At 37.0% G+C, this 21,563-nt stretch overlaps 2 protein-coding genes across 3 annotated transcripts in view; one reads left to right on the top strand and one right to left on the bottom strand.

Moving 5' to 3' along the window:
• Positions 1-7,591: 7,591 nt before the first annotated feature.
• txndc5 (thioredoxin domain containing 5) lies at positions 7,592-15,473 on the top strand. Its single transcript, XM_043226408.1, has 10 exons — positions 7,592-7,845; positions 8,665-8,817; positions 8,991-9,096; positions 9,237-9,333; positions 10,396-10,511; positions 10,599-10,685; positions 11,555-11,705; positions 12,297-12,335; positions 13,056-13,234; positions 13,818-15,473. Exons 1-10 carry the CDS (start codon positions 7,673-7,675, stop codon positions 13,938-13,940), a joined length of 1,224 nt encoding a protein of 407 aa, XP_043082343.1. The 5' UTR covers positions 7,592-7,672; the 3' UTR covers positions 13,941-15,473.
• Positions 15,309-21,563, bottom strand: part of bmp6 (bone morphogenetic protein 6) — a 33,955-nt gene continuing 27,700 nt past the window's right edge. The window contains exons 5-7 of one of the 2 annotated variants that reach the window (XM_043226405.1): positions 17,575-17,654; positions 17,302-17,412; positions 15,309-17,202 (exon numbers count right to left, since the gene is read on the bottom strand). In XM_043226405.1, coding sequence (XP_043082340.1) covers positions 17,053-17,202; positions 17,302-17,412; positions 17,575-17,654 — 341 coding nt within the window. In that variant the 3' untranslated portion in view covers positions 15,309-17,052. The remainder of the gene's footprint in view (positions 17,203-17,301; positions 17,413-17,574; positions 17,655-21,563) is intronic. The other variant, XM_043226406.1, reaches the window with a different exon arrangement.

The following is a 21,563-nucleotide window of genomic DNA, read 5'->3' as shown; positions in this document are numbered from 1 at the left end:
CAAGAGATGGCTTTCATTGGAGAACACCTAGATGTTTCCCCAGTGAACAGATTACAGGAACCAGACACAGACATACACTTTATACAATTTTATACTTGTTCAGTGCTTTGACACAATCTGTTTTGTTACAGCGTTATATACATAAAAAGTGATTGAATGAGGCCCACAATCTCAGGCTTCACATTCTCTAGATGCCTGTAATTCATTGGCCCATTCAAAGTCATCAAAAGCATTAATCCTGTCACATATAGAATCTAACTTGTTTCTCTTCCCAAGCCCACTTAGCCTATAACCCATACCACTACTACTGGGAGTCCAACATATCTGTACAAGTAAATCCTTACTTCCAGAAAAAAATTAAGAAAACTACAACAATTAAATGGGCTGTGTGGATCCTTTTTTATAGAAATCTGCCTAACTACCAGACCAAGGGGACAGCCACACAGAACTCTGAATTGAATATCCCAACCTGAGAGGGCACCTTCTTCTGTATACTGAATCCTATCATCAGTTTTTTTTTACATGTTGACTGTCTACATAAACAGTGTATCCTCATTTGCACCATGCAAAGTGTTGTTTGCCTAGGCTGCAATTCTGAGCATGTATTTTCTCCTTTTCTTGCGCTGATTTTCATGCAAACCTATGAATTAAAAATGAGGGAAAAAAAATTTTTGTCAGTTTTTTATAAATGTTGACTTTAGAAAGAAATTCTATACTGTGTAGCTTTCCATGTAGACTCATTAGATGTCATACCAAAAAATTTAGGCTAAAATATAAAAACGTGGGCTAATATTATTACTGCTTTGATGATGGGCATGTTTGTGCATGACTTAATTTGCATGGTTTTTACTATCTGTTAATAAGCTGCTGTTTTTTCAGCATTAATGTTCCATTTCTTGTAATACAAATTAATTTTTTTAAATAATAATTTATTGTAGAATAACGTTATAAATTGATTATAATTCTTATTACTTATATTATTTACTATTTCACCATTGCCATAGTCTTGCCTTTTCTCTTTTAGGCATGTCTTGTAATGCTAAGATTGATAAATATTCTGTGTGTGTTTGTAAAAGCATGTCCCTTAGCACAGGCCTCATCTGACTCAGTCCCCGGGACCCAGAGGGCCCAAGAGTTCTGGCAGATGCTTTGTGTGTGCAAGCTTTTCCAGTGGTCTTCTCTAGCTTTATTACACACACACATCTATCCTTGCCTGAACTCTCCTTTCAAAAGAAACTCTGCTCTAATGTCTTTACCTGGAGCCGACTTTACTTTCAACCACACAACAACATCAGAAATTCAGATTCATCTTCTCTGGAAATGATGGTATCCTTCATAAAGCCTTTTATGCAGGCAAAATAAATAAGGGTAAAACAGCTCTTCTAGGGCTGTAAAATCAAGACTTGTTAATTTAATATGAAATCAGTTCATTCATGTTTATGTCTCATTTAACTGGCTGCTAATTACAACCTACAAATATAGTAAATGTTTTAGGAAAAAGAGCCTCTTTTTAGGACAGCTGAATTTCATCAGATGCTATTTAGCAGATGGAGATGATGTAATGTCTGCCGAGTTGAGTAAAACACCTGTCATCAGAACAGATGTAGTCATTAGTGACGCACCATCAGTGTTCTTTATACCACCTTTGTTTGACATATTGGTGAACTGTGGAATAAAACTAAGTAAAAAGCAGGATAGGTAGAACCAATGACAACTAACAAAAACAGTAAAATATGTGAACATTTGTTAGATTTTGTACTGATTCTTGCTGTATGGGGCATAGCTGTTCATATATTCAGAAAATTCTTCATGTTGCAATATATATACTGTATATATACCATATTGTGGCGAATAGTAATTACTAAATATTCGGAAGATACTACAATCCAGTTCCAAGATGGCAGATTGGAGCAGTCGAATGGGGTGTCTATACATTGGGGTGTCTATACATTTCTGCTACAAAAAGCATAAAAATGGTGCATTAAATTGTAAAGGTTCCTGAAAACATTTTACTATTATTATTATTATTAATATAATCCATTTTATGCAAAATTTGATCTGTTAAATTGATTGAAAGAGAGAATTTCTGGGTTTTTTTTTTAAAGTTTAAATACCTGCTATGACTGATGCTTATTTTTGTGGAACATAAAGCATCAGTAAGTCTCTCTGCTACATTTGACACTTAAAATTTGAAACATGAAATGCTTCAGCATTTATCTCTGTATTTCCCATGTATGGATAATGATCCTCCTGTTGTACCCTGCTGCTTTCTGGGAGTATAACTTGTCTGACAACAGTGAATTGGGAATGATGTTTCTTTGTATCCTCTGGAAGAGCACACCCTGGGCCTCTCTGGCCTGCACATCAAAGTTTGAGAGTGAGCTGGCCAGGGGTTGAGATTCTCTGCACCTGCTGCTTACTTCTGGCCAAATCAAATACATTATTTCGCCTGCAGAGCAACTTAATGGCTTCTGTGGGGAGCTGGAAACAAACAGCTATGGTAAGATCGCCCTCTGTCCTGTGACAGGAAGTGCTCCCTGCATACACACTCTGGTACGTCATGCAAAACTAAGGTTGATTGATGAACCAAACTTTTTAAACTTTAGAATGTTTCATGCACTCTGCATAGGTATATGCACAACTTTCCAGATGGTGACAGTGTCTATTTGTAAAACAAGCCACTACAATTGCATATACCAATACACATCTGGTGTTACAGCATCTACACTGTTGCACCGTTAGGTAGCCTGTGCTCTCCATTGAGGAGGGAGAGTCATTTGGCTTGGACATGTATCAATAATAAGCAGTGAACAAATCATCGCTAAGAAAAACAGAATACATCTGTTTGGAGACTTGGCGTCCTCTCTTTGGCACAGTCACGCTTGACTTCAGCAAGGCAGGGCTGTTTTCCATGAGAGTAGCAAGTGACAACATCTGCAATTTCTTTTAAAAGGGAAAATAAAAACAAACCATGATGCAAGTAGACTCACTTAAGTGCCTTGCAATATGTATAAACAGAACCAAAGGGACGACCTCAGAGTTTCCCCAGCCATCAAGTTAATGTCAATTAGCACGGTGACCTTAACAGTGTCATCTCTTCTCTGGTTTAAAGATGAAACATCTGAATGTTCAGCCAAGACTTGAAAGTTTGCTTGTTTTGCCCTTCATTTGGTGGTACTATGAGAAATGCGTACCACCCACCATCAAAGAAAGAAACACATTAGGGGACTGAATTGATCACAGCTGAGAAATAAAAAAACATATAGAAATCAGTGTACTATAAAGAAATACATACCATAGCCTGTTTTTATTAGAACTATGTTCAGCCAAGTCACACGAGGGAATGAAATCCAATAGCTTCTCGGCATTAGTTACATAAGCATCCTGCACACTCTCTGTGTGATACACCACAGGTTGTTCTGTACATCATCTATATATCATATACATTGTCTGTCCATCACAGCTGTTTATCTGCTTAAAGAACAGCCTTAAGGACACTTACCCCAAAACTTTCCTTGCCACAAGTCACCTCTGGCTTACTCACTGAAACAACCCAGGAGATTCCTCAATCCCCCGCAATTCCAAAGACATGCACGACAGGTGAATAGAACACTGTAAAATTCCCATAGGTGTAAGTGAGAAAATAATATAAGTGTTTCTGTTAATTTCTGTGATGGACTGACCATCTATTCAAGGTGTTTTCCTCACTGCAGTCTGAGACCCACTGCATTGACTATCATCCCAATGACCCTATAGTGTAGGACAAGAGATTTGGAGAATAGAAGTGTAGATGGAAATGATGACTAATAATAGTAAATTTGCCATGGCCTACTAAGGTCACAATGCAACATATTTACATCAGTACCCCATGAGAACTGTTTATGCTTGCTAAGAACAAACCAACTAATCATAAAGCACATTTGATTACTGCAAATATTTATCTCATTAGTAGACACTGCAAGACTTGAATTGGGGAGATATCCCAAATGGGCAATGGAACCGGGTTCCCAGGACAGAATTGAGGCAAGCTAATTCATCTAAATGGATTAGTCATGTCAGGGTTTTTCAGTTCTTTTCCTGGAGCCTCCCCAACACAGCAAACTTTGACAACCATTGACCCTAGTAAAAACAGTATTACATTCCATAAAACTGCTTTGAAATATGCTTTGTATTATGAAAGTACTGTAGAAAAAAATTTGACTTAAGGCCTGTTTATATTGTCCACAATCTTATCTCTGGACATTTATTATTTATTATGTTATTACATGCAGTTCTTGCTACTGAACATAATGGGTGAGCTAGATTTTATAAATCTGATCACAAATCCTGGGCTGATGGTCATCAACACTGACCCTAGCTGAGGTGAGAGAAACCTGAAGGTCTCTAGATGTTTTTCTAGGGTTCATTGTGAATTCCTACACAATTATGTGCCTTTCAGTTGGAGAAGCTTTTTAGGTCTTCCTAAATCTTTATTGAATGATGATGCTGACAATCAGCAATGTGCTGTTAAGTTAAAAACATAACAAACCTAATACCAACATATGTAGTAAAAATATTAAAATGGGCAAAACCTTTCTCTAGTCAGTCATTTAACTTCACAGAAATAAGCAAGTGTTAATGTTCTGTTTATGTGTCTCTTGATAACCTTCATTTCATAGGTATCTCCCTGATTCACAACGTTCACAACTAAATTAAACACAGCTGCTGCAAAGTCCGGCTGGTGCGAACTGGACAAAAATTGTCAAGTTTAGTCAGCACATGAATCTGTAAAATGTTTAGCTTCTAAAAGTCACGCTCTAGGTACAGGTTGTGTGATATTGATCTCTACAGTAGTAATGCTAGTGTAGTTAGCCAAAATAATGTTCCTGTCAGAAGAGAAGCTCACTGAGGTGTCCAGGGCCAGTTTCCTAAAGAGCCCCAAAGCAGCAGAGTTCCGCTCAACGGAATGTGTTGTCATTGGAGCTGTGTGGAGAGCTTTTCTGTGCTCCAAAACCTAGTTCCTTGCTGTCCACTCAAAATGTATTCTTCTGCTATTTTTTAATTGTTGTTATACAGTATATACACATGAGCAGGGGTGTCCAAACTTGTTCCTGGAGAGCCACTTTCCAGCAGAGATTAGCTCTTGCCCCAATTAAACACAACATGAATCAGCTGCATCAACATCTTCATGATTACTTCCAGGTAGGTGTGCTGGAGTAGAAAAATTGTCCTTCAGGAAGCATGCAATACCATGGAACCAAAGGAAAGCTATCTTAGAAGGCAGAAATGCAGTCTCTGTAACTAGTTCAAAGTTTTTAAAGCAGACCTTTTGTCTGGTGCAACTTTAACAGGAAAGACAGCTCATCAACAATCAGAAGCATGTGGGAAGCACAAGACAAGCTTAAAAACTCCACATATGCCCTCCCTGAACTGTGTGTGGTTGTCTAGACACAGGTGTTGAACTTTCAAGAATTCCTGCAGCATGTATCCCAGACGGGAGAGGAAAACTGATAATTCCAGCAGATTTCCTGCAGAATTCTGGCTAGAGATTAAATTCTCAGTAGAAGAGATCTCATAAAACCCCAATACAATACTGATAGCCATGGTAACCTCTCAGTGCCGTGACCATCTATTCCAGATGAAAGCCTGTCTGAGATTGTTTCCATAACGACTGCTTGGCATGAGTTGCTGTACTGCATTTTCCCAGGGTGGCTTTTATAGCTGTTTGTCAGCATCCGTTCCTAGCAAGCGCTTGCTTCCTTTAACCCTGAACTTAAAACTAGGTACTATGACTTCCTTTTTTGTACAAAAATATTTATACCATGTTTATTTATTGTACAGGTTCAGATATTGTTTTTCCATGAAGGAAACAATGATGAACTACCATCTTTTTCAGATGTTGATAAATGTTTTAAAGGATATCCTGCAGAACAAGGCAGTGCAGCTTAATTTAGATGATGACCCATGTGTCCACATAAGCACTTTTTCTACATAAAATAATACTTGGCACTCTTGATCTACTCTCAGAAGTATTTCCTGACAATTTATATTACTGAATAATAAAAACATTGAAATAATGTGCTTTCTCTATGGTTACAGCAACTGACTGATGAAATTATGCTGACATTTGTGGTATTACTTCATTCTTTTTGCATGACAGCCTGCTACATGTGCTTGCTCTCACACTTTTTCTCTCACTCACACATGTTGTAAGCAGGGCTGTCCTTTGGGTGGTGCAACTGGCGTAGTTGCACCAGGCCTTGTGCTTCAAGGGGCCCCTTAGCGAAGGGGCCGGATTTTTTTATGAACTGAATTTAAAGCTTGAAGCTTCCCATTCAACATTTATAATAAGCACAAACACTAAAACTTTTAGTGTTGGGATCCTAAAATTCCAACACTAAAATTCTGTCGGTCCCTAAACAGGGACCATAATCTTCACATTAGGAGAGGAGGTGTATGCCTAACACTATAAATATGTTCACAGTGGGCTTTGATTTTTGAAACGGAAACTCAGTACTTTTGGGAAGACTGGAATCGGACATAGAAACATTTTCAGAATTAACTCTATAATCCAAGCCAGACCCGATCTCAGGTAGTTGCAGTTTTGATGGTATTACTGTGTGATAGTTTGTGCACATATGTTTTCATGTTACAATGGAATTTATAATATAATAAGTATAAAAGTAAATAAATTGAATAATTGTGGGGCAGTAAGGACCTGGTCCATGGTCCTAGTGTCTGGTTATATGAGAATGTGTTTGTGTCATAAATAATTGTTCTCCACATTTTAATATCTAGCTACTTCTTGCTGAAGCAGTTTCAGTGCACCTCAGAAAACCTCCACCTTCCCCAGCTACACCTGCACAGATCTGCTATGGAGTGATTTCATATATGTTATGTGTGCAGCAGCAGTATTTATTTCATGCTCACAGTAGCATGTCTGTGAATATATTGGCATTAGCAAAGTATTGGTACTCTGACCTTTTTCCGGCACGAAAAAAGACATTTACATAAGGTTAGGTAGTGTTGGTTAAGTTTGTACACTGCATTCAGCAGATATAGGTAAACATTGGCATCTTGTTGAAAATTATTTCACTTATACATTTTTAATGCTTTGAAGGATCAAAATTCTGTTGATAACTTTTTGTCATGAGTGCTTGGGGATAATAGGGCCTTTTACAATGCTAAAAAATGATTTCGTAGTACCTGAACTCATTGTATCATCAGCTACAATTTGCAACCATCTCCCATCTTTATTTGCTCTGAGCGCAGTGGAGACTGCATATGTAAAATAATGTTATGTTAATGAAAAGTATTGTACAATATAAACATATCAATAAAAAGTGTCTGTTCATACAGGTAAATTGTGTTTTAGGCAATTTGCTTTACATACATTTATAATTGTGTTGTGATCTGTTATGCCGAGAAAACGTTTTAAAAAAAAAAAAAAAAAAAAAAAAAAAAAGAAAAAAAGCGTGTCTCTTATCAGCCGCCGTACACCGGTGCCCCGGATGAGCAGCGTAGAAAAGGGCGCCTGCGCAGTATTCAGATCTACAGATCATACGGCTCGTTTTCACAGCTTTGCTGATTGATGTTAGGATGTTGTACAGATCAGCTCTGTCTGTTAGCGGCTCACTCACTCACACATTCATTTAAACTCACAGCTCCGCTTCATTCACAGGCCTGCTCAGTTATGAACATGATGCAGTTTTTAGCGAGTTTTATTTATTTGGCGCTGTTGTGTAGTAGGATATGCTGTGATAATGACACAGAAGAGGATGAGCACGCCAAACACACATACACGGTGGAGATGTTTAATGATGCCGTCTCTACTGCTCCACACTTCGTCATGTTCTACGCGCCCTGGTAAAACTGAAAACCTTCATCAAATATTTGTGTTATTTGTAGATATGTATAACATGGTGAATGCAATAAGAACAGTACCGTTATGTTGGTTGAATGTTGCGATGTTCGAAGTGACTCCATTAACTCTTTAATCTGCAAAGACACTCATTATAAAGTCAGTTTTGGATGAAGTTTTAATGCACATTCATATAAAGACACGAAGCACAGCCGTTTGACATTAAAGGGATAATAATAGACTTTGATTAAAAAGTTTAAATTCCTGCAGTCATAAAGTTTTAGTGTACGTGGCAGAGCATGAACAGCCATGACATCAGACATCACTTCCTCGTCCTTTAAAAAAAAAAGTACAATGGCAGTACCATGGTCTTTTAAACGTGCAGTACTAAAACTATGATTATTTTCAAGGATTAATGGTAGCATGTTAAACCATGGTAATACCAGGATGTTAAAAAAAAGACCACAGTTCTTTTTATGCAGTTGCATTGCCATTTTTTCTTTTGATACTAAGACAGGCACAATTTAGAAATGATTCTAAACCATTTAACAATATTCCTTAATTAATACACCATCATAGTCTTTGATTCAAGACTTTATTATGTTGGTTTTCATCTTGAGTGCTGTAATTTATTGTCCTTATGTACATTGTATTGAATTTTTTTTTTTATGCTGAGAGAGATTCACTAAGGCAGATCATTTACTTTAGTTTGTAATGGTTCACTGCTCCCTTGTTTTATGAAGAAAAAAAATTGTAACGTGTGAGGGAGTAATAAAGTAATAAATAGTATGATGGAAGTGTTTGAATATGTTTGTTCTGTGCAGGTGTGGTCACTGTCAGAGGCTGCAGGGGACGTGGAATGAGCTGGCAGATAAATATAACAGTATGGAAGCTCCTCCAGTGTATGTTGTGAAAGTCGACTGCACAAAAGACACAAAGTTTTGCTCCAGTGAGCATGGGATCCGCGGATACCCTACGTAAGCATTATTTTTCCGACTAAAAAGGTGCTTCACTTATGTAGAGTGACAGTAAAATGTGCATAAACATTTTATATGTGTGATTTATAATCGCATGACTGTCATGTACCTAAGGTAAAATTACATGTGGTTTGATTAATCATTGACTGACTGACTTGGTGTTCGTTTTACAGTCTTAAGTTGTTTAAACCTGATCAGGAGGCTGTAAAGTATCAGGGCCCAAGAGACCTGCAGGCACTGGAGACATGGATGCTGAAAACTCTTCAGGAGGAACCCGAAGTAAGATCATAAGCAGCTAAAATATTTTCTTATTTTTGATTTTAAAAGCACTTTGTGCTCTGCATAGTCGCATTTTAATTCTAAAATGTCACAATATTAAAGCACTAGTTCTTTTTTTGTCTTTCCCCTTCTCACCCCAGGAACCCCAGACTGAACCTGAGCCTCCAAAAGTCCCTGAACCCAAACAGGGCCTGTATGAACTCACAGCCACAAACTTCAAATCACACATCTCTAAAGGTAGTAGCCCACAATGTCCTCTAACAATGTTGTATTAAAATAATTTCAGTTGTGTGTGTGTATATAAGTTCAGCGGATGCATTGAGTCATGCTAAAATGTGTGTATATAAATATAAGCTCTGGGCATTTTTACACTATGTACTAATCTAACAGCAGAAATAAATGTCGACAGCAAGGTCAGTCATGAACTATGTATTACATGAACTAATTTTGACACTTTGTTAAAGTAATATTTAACTCCTTAGTGATTGACCGGGGCTTTTACTTTGTAATGACAAACCTTACTTTAATGATCACAACAAATCATTAAAAAAAGCATTTCTTTCCTCATAAATGCTAAATAAATATTGTGCTAAATATTAATATTTTATGATTCGAAAGAAGAAAAGATACTGTGTTACGGTAGTATTTAAATTGTTTTTCACACAGTTGCATCAAACACCCATAAAAAATGTCATTGGGGTTAAGTATTTCCCATAATGTTCTTTATATGACGAAACTTTTTTTTTTTTAAATCAGCGGAGTTAAATTATGGTCTTGGCTTTGGTACAGATTCAGCCCTGTTCCCATACACCCTTTTAACGTTACATGTTGCGTCTGTTAGCCAAATTGTTCTTGTTTGGAAGAGAGGCAGGAAATGATGCTTCGGCTTTGACAGAACTGTTTATGTTTCCCACCTTCAGATGTGGGGAGCACATGTTAATGATGTCGCTTAGCCCTAATAGGGTGCTCGTCAAAAGTTTTTGTTATACATCTTCATTTATTGTACGCGTCATGCTAAATTAATAGATTTCCACATTTTATAGCAGTGCCGTGTACACAATTTAGACAATTTATGACGTTTCTTGTAACAACATATGGCTGTGGGTGGCATGACTGTTGAGTAGATTACCGTAAATAATTACTGTAAATTCACTTCCCTGTGCAGCCTTCAACACCGCATTTTCTTCAGTTTGTTTGATCCGTTATGTTTAAAGCTGTTATGTATGTGTATGCTATCCTACTTCAAACATGGTTTCTTGTTGCACTTTGAGGCTGTAACCCTGCACTTCACCTCTACAGGTTCTCACTTTGTGAAGTTCTTTGCACCGTGGTGTGGCCACTGCAAAGCCATGGCTCCAACTTGGGAACAGCTCGCCACCAGCTTTGAGCATTCAGACAGCGTCAAGATCGGCAAGGTGAAAAGCCATTGTGCTTTATTTTTTTTATTCTATTCTGCAAATCGACTTCTGTTTTCTGATATTTACATATTTTGCTTGCTAAAGGTGGATTGCACACAGCACTATGAAGTGTGTTCAGATAATCAGGTTCGTGGTTATCCCACGCTGCTCTTCTTCACTGATGGAGAGAAGGTAAGAAAATCTAGAGTGGTATAATTTCTTATGGATACATTCTACTGTTCAAGAGTTTGGTGTTGGTAGGATTCTCTTTCTCAAGGCTGTATGTATTTGAATAGCATATACTGTATGAAACAGCAATGCAGCAAAATTTTATTAACTATTTTCCATTTTAATGTGTTAATGTAGTTTATTTTTGTGATGGCAAAGCTGATTTTTCAGTATTTAAAACTCGAGTTTAGTATAATTTTGCCATAAAGTTATATCACCCAGCCCTACTTGTGACCGTCTTATTGACTGGCAAGTAATAAACATTTTCAAGGACCAGAAAAGTATGAAAGACATCTTCAGAATACTCTCATCTGCTATAAGTGCTTCAACCATAACGTTATAAAGCTGTAAAAATACTATTCTGTGTCAGTCGCATCACACAAGCATGTCTTCTTTATGTATTTATCCTTTTGATTTTGAATCCTTACAATGCTGAATTGGTAAATAAAGTTATTTTAGTTTTATTCTGTACAAAAAGTATTCTTGTAGCGTCATAACATTACAATTGAACCATTGATGGCAGATAGACTATTCTGATGATGTCTTTCATATCTTTTCTGCAGTTTGACAGTTATTTCATTGGCATTCATAGGAAAAACCTCACGGTTTTCATCCAAAATATCTTAAAACATACTTTTCTATGCTTCCTATATTCTCACAACCATCAAGAAATTCCTGCACTGTTTTTCCACTTGTAAAATTTTAATTTCCCATATAAGCAGAGCAAATCGTAACTAAATGTTGTAAATGTAAAAATGTTAACAAATGCCTGATGGTCGCCATAGTGTTTATACCAAACAATAACGGTAACTTTGCACATGCTGTGTTTTCAGGTCGATCAGTACAGAGGAAAGCGTGATCTGGACTCATTTAAAGAGTTTGTCGATAATCATGTAAAAGCTGCTGCATCTAAAGATGAACCTGTGAAAGAGGAGGAGCACGCTCACGAAATCCCACCTAGCATTGAACCCGAAAAACAAGAGGTGGGTTTTCACACAATACAGGTTTTGTTTGCGCTTTTTCAGCTTGGCACCATTAGAGATTTAATTCGTTTGCGTGTGCGGGAAAACGTTTAAACGGCGTGCTGCAGACTTTGGCCCGTAGACACAAATCTACATCTTGAAACCGAGGTAGTAATTATGGGCAGAGCAGCTATTTCCTCCTCCTGATGCAAATGTGCATGCGTGGGTTGGTGGGCCGAGGTGGAAGGGGTGGCCAGGGAACTTTAAAGTTCTGTTATTTTGTTTTGTTAATTGGCTTTCCTGTCTTAAGCTTGTCTTTTTATAAAGGGGTTTTGGCTGGCTGGAAGTGTTAGATGGCTAAAGAGCGTCCCTCAAGAGCTCTTCAGAGTTGTGTTTTGTTTTTTTAAGCTGTAAACCGAGATGAGACCTTGCTCTTGAACAAATGTTCAGAACTGGTGTTGTAATTAACGAAACCATCCAGTGAGAGGTGTTTAAACTTCAGCAGGATATGATCACCTGTGAAAGTTCTCTAGGGGTTTTACTATGAAGGATTTTCTGCCTTAACACATCAGAGCTATAGTGTAATTGTAATTAACAAAAATGTTCTGCCACTACAATGTTCTTGTATTGACTGAGGGCAACTTTGATGAATGTTCTTTATGCCTACTAAGTGTTTTTCATTTTACATTTTTGCTTTCTATCAGTCTAATGTTTTACATAATGTTTATTGACTGAGGGCAACTTAAAATAACCCTGATGAGATATAGTTATCTTAATGCTCTTTTTAAAGGAGTCTCTCCTGTTTTTCAATGTTCTATTTCTCAATAAGCAATTAAGTTTAGAAAGATCCACATAGTACACGTTTTTGTAGTGTGAACATACAATTTATTTAAGGGTGTCATTTAACACTTTTTGAGCTTGTATGCCATTTTTATCAAAAATAGAATAAATCTAGGGCAGATGGATCTCAAAATCCTGACTGGTCTGTATATAGATAACCTGGTCTTTACATAATTCATTTATTCACTGACTTTTAGCATAAATGGCAGTAAACCACTTTTTTATTTCCATGATGAAATGTTTAGGTCTTAAAAAAAAAATATATAAATAACCCTGAACAGAACACATCTCATTGCATGCTATGACATTTCAAATATATTGTTGTTTTTATCTTAATGTTATCACAAACATTTTATAATTCTTCTTAACTATTTTAAGTTCTATTGCCAGGCCCTGAGCAGTGACTGACACGCATATCTGTGTGTATATCCATGTGTGCACAGTGTACTTCCCTCCCCTATCTGTTTCTCTTATCGTCTTAATGTTTCTTTAGTGGCCGATCAAAAGATCTGCCACTCTCTGATTGGCTGAGCTTATCCTGTCGTTCAGCAGCTCACGCAATGTGTGTTTGTGTATTTAAGGTGTGGTCACTGCAAAAACCTGGCCCCTACCTGGGAGGATCTATCTAAGAAGGAGTTTCCTGGTCTGACCGATGTGAAGATTGCTAAAGTGGACTGCACCGTGGAGAGAACGCTCTGCAACAGATACTCTGTGAGTGCAGCTCATTTAGTCTGGATCTCAGGCACATTTTTATTCCCTGATGGGTGGCAGGGAGAGTCTTGTGGATTGTGGATGTTTGAGGGATGGTGTCAACATTGTTTCATATTAATGGCAGAGAGTCATATTTTTTTTTTTTTTTATTTGTCCCAAAAACTTGTGTGCTGCCTCTATTTAATGTAAAATGTAACACATGTTTCTGTATAGATTTCGGTCTCCATAATCCATTAATATCTGATATTTTAGCTGCTTTTTGCCTTGGAAGCTAAAATTGTGATAAATTATAATTAAACTAGAGTGTTACCAATCAATGTGGCCAACTTTTCCATTGACATTTTGAAGTGTGTATCCTATGCACACTTTTCTGTCCCTAAGACGTTAGTGACAGCAAACATTTAAATTTAGTTTGCGTATGCAACACACATTCACGCTAAAAAGAACATGCTTTTTTTTTCATTAATTTGTTCCAAATCAAATAGCTACTCTGAAAGGATGCAGTTTGACTCGGCTATGTGTTTTAATCGCTATACCCAATCTGAATGTATCTAAAAAATATTTGGTCATTTGTTCTCTATAGGTGCGTGGATACCCAACTCTACTGATGTTCCGAGCAGGGCAACAGGGGGAGGAGCATAATGGAGGGCGGGACTTAGAGAGCTTGCACAATTTTGTTATGAAGCAAGCGAGAGATGAGCTGTAACCCCTCCCTCATTTTCCACCTAGAAACACATCCTCCACAAAGCAACACTTTCTACATTTACCGTACAAACTGACTGCTTTTTGTTTATTTCTGATGTTCCGCCTCCTGAAGCGAACACAGTCTTTTACACATGATAAAATGTGAATGTACATGATTTCATCTCTTGTCAGTTGATGAGATTATTAGCTATTACAACTACAGACTTTTGATTTCGCCCTTTCTCTGTTAAAACGATTATGAAAAATGACTTTAAGATCAGTACATCATTTTAAGGTGCATATTTTGTCGGTTTTGTTTGAGGAAATTCTGCTTAGTTTACGATCAGCTAAGAAAATATGACCTCAGGGAGACCATGTACCATTTAAAGACCACAATGACATGTACCTGCTGTGATTTCAGTTTTTCCTCTATTCGGTGTAAAATACTATGGCACTTTGACCATGAACATGATTTTTTTTTTTTTTTTTTTGTTTGTTTCAAATGTTTCTGTTGTGGTCTTAGCTTTTGAAATGGTTGTATCATTTAGAATATTAAACATTTATTAAATAAACCAGACTAAGGTAGTTTGTTAGCCAGGCAGACTGGGAGACCTGCTTAAACCAACCCAGACCGGGATGGTGACTAACTGGTTACTTGTCTGTAATCATCAAACTTGGCCAGTCTTAACCATCTTGATGGCCAGTGAACCATATTGGGCTGGTTTAATATCTTTGGTTAATTTCTTATAAAGCTTCTTAATGTTCTTATAGACATATGAATAGGGTAAATGCATTAGACGTATCCTCAATATTTCCATTACGTAATGCGTTTTTGCAATATCTCAACACTAAAGGTAAAACAATGCAAAATAGATCGTTTTTGCTGTATAATGACTGTTCATGGAAATATGGTTTACTTACAGTAGAGGTTGTGAAAGGTTAAAGCATTTATGGTACAGTTTTTTTTTTTTGTAGATTATTCTGCAGATGTGGCTTTTGTAGTTTCCCCTTGTCATTTTTCATTTTGATTAGGTTGGATTATTTAGACTTTAGATCTGTTTGAGTCTCTCTTTTTTTTTTCTTCTTTTTTTCCCCCTCTGCAATTCAGTATTGAAGGCTTTCATATGCATTCAACCACTTTAAATATTATTAATGAACTGCTTAAAAAAAAATCATAATGGTAAAAAACTCAGACACTAGCGTAGCCTGGTATCATTGCTTGAAGCACGCCGATAGACTTGTACGTGTTCTCCTGAAGCGATCTAGTGGTTTCATTGATTTAAATGTAATTTTCATTTTTCCTTTCAAATATTCCCACACCGAGATGTTTATTTTTCTCTCTTACTGGATCTGAAAGAGAAGGAAGGGAAAAGCAATCAGAGAAACCACATATATTCAGTGAAGTTTTTATGGTAGGCACATGGTTAAGGCCGAACTCGCTGAAAAATGCAGTATTTTTGTCCTGTGTGAGAGGGGTACACACTGCCTGGGGGGGGTTTGTACAAAAAAAGGCATGTTGTGAGAAATTTCATAATAAAATGTCTTTTTCCAAAAATAGCAGTTTTAATTTTCCTTTACTCGTATGATCTCTGTGCTATATGATTCGTAAAAAGAACAATAAATAAACTGTAAAATGTACACGTATTTACACACAAGCATCCAAATATGGTTGAGACATGTAAACAGCAGTTTATGGGAGGTATGTGATATAACTAGGAATAGGAGTTGAAAAAATGGACTACTCTCCAATTGAATTCTTGTGGCAGAGTTTAACTACGTATAATCCTACTGGCAACCAACAATACAACCCAAAACCGTAGTGATGTGGCCACTATCAATATATGAAGTAAGCAGTCAAGGTTTAGTTGGCTGACATGGTCCTGTTCACTTAATAAGGACCTGTGCCAGTGAGATGAATGGAAATGGAAACAATATCAAAATGTAAATAACGTTGAATTGTTTGGTTTCAGTATTAGTACAAAAATTGAAAAAGATTAACGATTCCCAAATTACTAAATATATCGCCACAATGATGAAAATAGACCAATATCGCCTGTCCAGGGAGAGTTTTGTACCAACGAACGGCTCACAGTGGAAGAAAAAAGGACAGCTGCATATTAAAAGTTTAACAATAAATAGACATGACATGGAAATTCTACAGCTCGTGTGATTACGAAGACACAATAAAATTTTGTTACTTAACAATCTTAGATTATTTGCAGGTCCTTGTGTATTATGGGAGGTTTTGGACGTAAGCCATCCGAGGTGCAGGTGTTGCAGGGAAATTATAGACCTGTGGTGTCGAACAGTATCAAATAACAGTTCCATCCTTGGAACGGCAGCATAATGGTTCCGTTCTTTGAGTTCTGTTGAAGTGTGTAACCACTTGCTCTGACTCACCGATGCAAACCACAGGTAGTGCAGAGCAAATATTGAGAAACTTAAAATAATTCGATTTTTTTTTTTTTTTTTTGAGACCTAAAATAAGAGTCCTGTGGGTTCAAGTGACTTCATCAAAAATACACAAAGCAGTAAAAAGTTTCCTGTTCTGATTTCTGCGCTTTGAGACGGTATTTATAAGCGTCTATTTATATTGGGGAGTAAGTAGCAAAAAAAAAAAAAAATTTCTGAAACTTTCAAACATGAGAAAGATAAAAAGTATAAAGGCACAGCAGCAAAAACAACAACAAAAAGGTATCCCGTTTAATTCCAGGAATCAAAATAAGGGTGGAAAAATGTCCTAAAGAAATGAATGAAATTATTGTGTTGATGCAACCCCTTTAAATATTTGATAAGTAAAACTAATTTTTAAATATAGACTGCATTTTAGCTCATAATTTACATTTTCTTGATCTGTCTTTGCCTTAGACTGAAGGCATCGAGTTCATTTTCTTTTCAGAGATTCACATGAGCATCCTCTTAGACGTTCGTGGGATCCGAAAAAGTCACAAGAAATGGCCACGTGTGTAAAAACGAGAAGCAGCAAACCTGGATCCACAGTCGAGACATTCTTTAACATTTGTTCACAATGCTTGCTTTTCGCATCTGTCATATTTAGATTCCTCGGTCCTCGCGAACATTTGTCTCTGTCTCTGCGGTGCAGCGGTTGGGCAGAGCGACACGTGCCCCTTGTGTCAGTGGCAGCCACATGCGCGCACCACCATGTTTTTGTATTTTTTCAGAATGACGTTGGAGTTGTCATCGTAGTAGAGCACGGAGATTGCATGCAGTTTGGTGGGAGCGCAGCATGGTTTCGGAACGTTCTCTGGATTCATCAGATGGACCTGAAAAATGGAGCAAGATAAAACATAAAAAGTATATATTTTTAAACTCACTAATATTTTAAAATATATTTTCTGTTTATTTCATAAAGCAAGACTCACCAGTGTCTGTACTATAGCATGATTAGTAGCGTTCATATGGGCGTTTAAGGGAAAAGAGCATTCTCCATCACAGTAGTTTGCTGCATAACCCTCAGGTGCAATAATCCAGTCCTGACAAACACGTGTATTTAAATCAGAAGGGACACTTACACTAGCAATTTTCTTAAAATAGATAAAACGTTCATTCTGGATAATAATTAATAGTTAGTTTTATATCCAAATGACCAGTTTGAGATTGGGAATACCGATTATGCAAATGTTCTTGATCTTTACCTGCCAGCCCAGTTCTCTGAAGCTGACGTACAGTTCATGCTTTCTGCAGGCTGTCTTCTGATCGCTGCTGTTGTAATCTGCTGTCCACAGAGAAGGGAAACATGAACAGCTGCTAAGTCATAGTATAACATAGGCGTTTAGCTTTTATGCTTTCATAGTCGATTTGGGATCCCACTGTGAAAAAGAAGTGTGCTTAATTGTATTTAAATGTGCACTTGTGGTATATTTCGAATGTTAAATGTATATTTTAAAAATGCACTTGCAGGTAATATAATAGTGAAATAAGTACACTTAAAATGTGTACTTCATAAAAAATATGATTGATGAGGCTTTTAGATAAGTACGTTTCAAATAATGTTTTAATCTTTGTGCTAAAAGCACACAAAATGCTTGATAATCATTTTAAATGTAATGTGTTATTTGATATTAAAGTTAAAAGTTAAATATTTTAAATGACAACATTAAAACATGAAGCGATATCAATTAATGTGTAATTACAATATAAATGCATGACATTAAAGTATATTTCAGTTTACCATAAATGCAAGTCAGTGCATCCAACAATACACTTTTTTTCAAAGACAACAGGCAAAATTAAGGTAGGAAATTACGTCTAAAGTTGTACCTATTTAAGGGGGTCAAAAAACACTTATGTTAAGCTAACTGCATTTAATATACATTTGCATTTATTTTAAATTAGCTTGCAATCAAGTTGAGGTTGTATTTTTAGACTTACATTGTCTGTGCTACATGTAAAGTCAATCACGCAGATACAGAAGTCATTTCTTGCCAATCAGTTTAAAAGTATTTGGTGCAGTTTTAACCAATAGCGTGCCTTAAAAGTCCATGATGCGAAGTTTGTCTTAATGCAAATCTGCTAACCTTGCCAACATCACCGAACATTGGCTGTGCAATATAATGTGCCCAATACAGGTCACTGTCAACAATATTTAGTTTCATTTATTTGCAGCACCCCACCCTTGTGTCCTGTTAGCTGCATGTCAGCAGCAGGTAGGCTTGGGTTTTCTGAAAGGGAAGGTCATCTCTGGCACTGACTCTTGTTCTGAATTCAAACTCTGACACATTCTTTCCACTGGTGTGCTCATATGCACTTTTTTGGGGGGGTAATTTTTGCTAAGTGTGGTGGAGTGGGAGAGGAGAGGAGAGAGAAAGCTACGATATCAGTTCAGGCCAGCTGCAATCCTTTCCTGTTTTTTGAATTCCCGTCCCAAAGAGCAGCGCTTTGCCCATCCATACATCTTACTGACCAAAACAGTAGCAAGACACACCATTCAAGACAAGTATATGTAGATGAGACTGCTCTATAGCATTCAATCAAACCTACCCCCCATTTCCATATACACCACACTTTTGCCTTTTCTGAGAAAGAAAAGCTTGCTGTTACAGTTTGTTTTCTTTTTAAACAAGCCGCTGAAGCCTCCCTAATGAAACCATACTGTAATTCAGTACTGTAATGACATTATGATGTAAGTAAATTTAATTTGCTGCTCTTGTAAAACAAAATAAATGAATGTTGATTTAACATGACATTGAAAATCTGTCATTTAATACAGCTAAGAAAAACAACTGATAAATACACCTGTAAGAATAAATGTTTAACGCTTTAATTGTGTATTTAGTAATCCACAGATAATCTTTTTTTCCCACTTACAGCACACAAAATTTGTACAATGAGCTCACATTTGCAGGAAACACACTGTAGGGGGGTGTCTAAATTACACCAGCTTATGACAGGGGTACCCCAGGGCACGATACTTGGACCGCTCCACGATATACACAATAAATGCAACCTAGCCCGCCTAGCAATTCTACGAAATATCACATTCCATCTGGGCTCAATAACACTAACATCATCAAAGTCACTCAGGATCCTGGTGATAGAGTTTATTGTAGCTCTTAGCATTACCCACTACATTGCTACGACCGCCTAGCCAGTCAGATCTGCATTGTTCAATGTCACCAAGATCAGATCTTTTGCACTTGTTTAAACCCATAGCCATTTCAAGACTGGACTACTGCAGTGCTCTATCAGGCAACTTTCCAGCTAGCACAACAAATTCAAATGACCCAGAATCCAGACCAGTGGTACCATCACAACTGGGCACCTTTCCAAATCATTCACACCCACTTGGTGAAATGATCTTCGACACTCCACCCGAGCAGCTGAATCCCTCACAATAAGACAAAACACTTTCCTAAGCACTTGATATGCAACCATCTACATTGCAGAATCCTCTGACCCTCACAACGCTCGAAGAATATTGTTCATCTGTTGTCACTGCACCGCTATCTTCACTTATAGGTTGCTTTGAATAAAATGATCTGGTAGTAAGTAGAGTAAATAAATGAGAAACAAGCTATCTATAATTAAACTAGACATTCTACAGATGCAAATGAATTATAACATTTGAACAGACTTTTTTTGTGTAAAATGATGCTTGATAATACAGAAAGACAATTATTTAATGATAGCAGTGGATATTTAAGTAGCACTAAGTTTGCATTGCATATTTCTTTATCTTTGAAATAATAGCTTTTTCAATCTAATTGCAAAAATCTTTCAAATTAAGGCAAATTGAGCACATTTACAAAAGGGACAAATGTCATTAAATGGGGGAAACCTATATTCAACTAAAACGTTCCTTAAACATTGTCTATGAGTAATGTAGAATATAAATTAAGGCTGCAACTGAAACCACATGGTGAGTGTGTAGGCAAATCTCTGAGGTCATTCTAAGTACTCAACAATCATTCAGTGCTAAGGTGTTTCCGACTTTCTCCTTCATGAAGAAGGTTTGTTCAGTCCATTGTTGATTCAACTGGTTGGCAAAGGCTTCCTGGTCCTAAAGCTGTCATTTTATCTGACCAGTAGATTTTCATGTTTGCACTACAGCCAAGTATAGTTTGTCCAAACAATAGACTATAGTCTATAGTAACTATTGTAGTTAACAGTCATTTTCATGGCTGAAAGAGGTGACTGCAGACTGTTTTAAATCATTTCTCTTCAAACTATAGGTACTGGGTTTGAAGCTTGAAATATGGTGTGAAAACTCTGGCCTTTTTTAGCCCCCAAAGTAAGACCCCTTCTTGTATTTCTCTCACTCTGTCTGGCAAGACTAGGGTAAATATTTACTGAGATAAATCCGCCAGCAGGAGTGGCCCCCAAGCTCTCCCGAGTGGCCTTTTAGTCAGTCCCCAAGGGGTCTCCTTCCTCTCTGATCCCGAGCAGTGAACCTGTCTTACACAGACCCCCAACTGCGACATTTATAGTCAAGAATGTTCTACACCTAACCACAGTCCTGAGAATGAGGCCAAACTACAACCCAAGAATGGCAGATTTTGACACACTAGTCTCTCTCTCTCTCACACACACGAGCGCACACACAAACACACATACCTATGGGAAGCTGACATCCTGTGGTGTGACAATCCATCTATTTTAAACAGCATTTTGCTATTCCATAGTAAAAATATCGCAATTTTTGTTAATTGCTAGTGCAGCTTAAGCAAGTTGATCGCTTGAAATATTAAGAACATGCCTGGTTATGTCTCTCCAAAATCTAAAGTTAGTTATAGTTTTTATTTAGTTTGGACTGCATTAATCACAGAGAACTATAAACAATTACTGTAAAACACTAAAATTATATTTACTAATGGGTGTTACTGTTTTATTGATTGTTTGTACATTTTAATGATCTTAAAATTGGCCTTATCTTTAAGAATAAAATTTATTGACAATTTTTGGATGATTCACCAATATATGATGCATCTGTGTATTCAACGAACATGAGGAAAAAAAAATCACAGATAAACACACTGCATTCAAGTACACCGGTTTTGTTTACCTCCGCCTTTTCTTCATTTACTGCCACTATTTACAGTCAAGGGCTCTTTAGGAGTAAAGCAGATATTTAGTGTGGAGTTTCATTGAGTGTAAAGGCCAGATTTGTGGTACCCCATAAAGAGCT

The sequence above is a fragment of the Puntigrus tetrazona genome, chromosome 24 (genome assembly GCF_018831695.1).
Source record: "Puntigrus tetrazona isolate hp1 chromosome 24, ASM1883169v1, whole genome shotgun sequence".
In the NCBI taxonomy this organism is placed as follows: domain Eukaryota; kingdom Metazoa; phylum Chordata; class Actinopteri; order Cypriniformes; family Cyprinidae; genus Puntigrus; species Puntigrus tetrazona.
The sequence above is the reverse complement of the archived record's forward strand: the minus strand, read 5'-3'. Positions and strand labels throughout refer to the sequence as shown.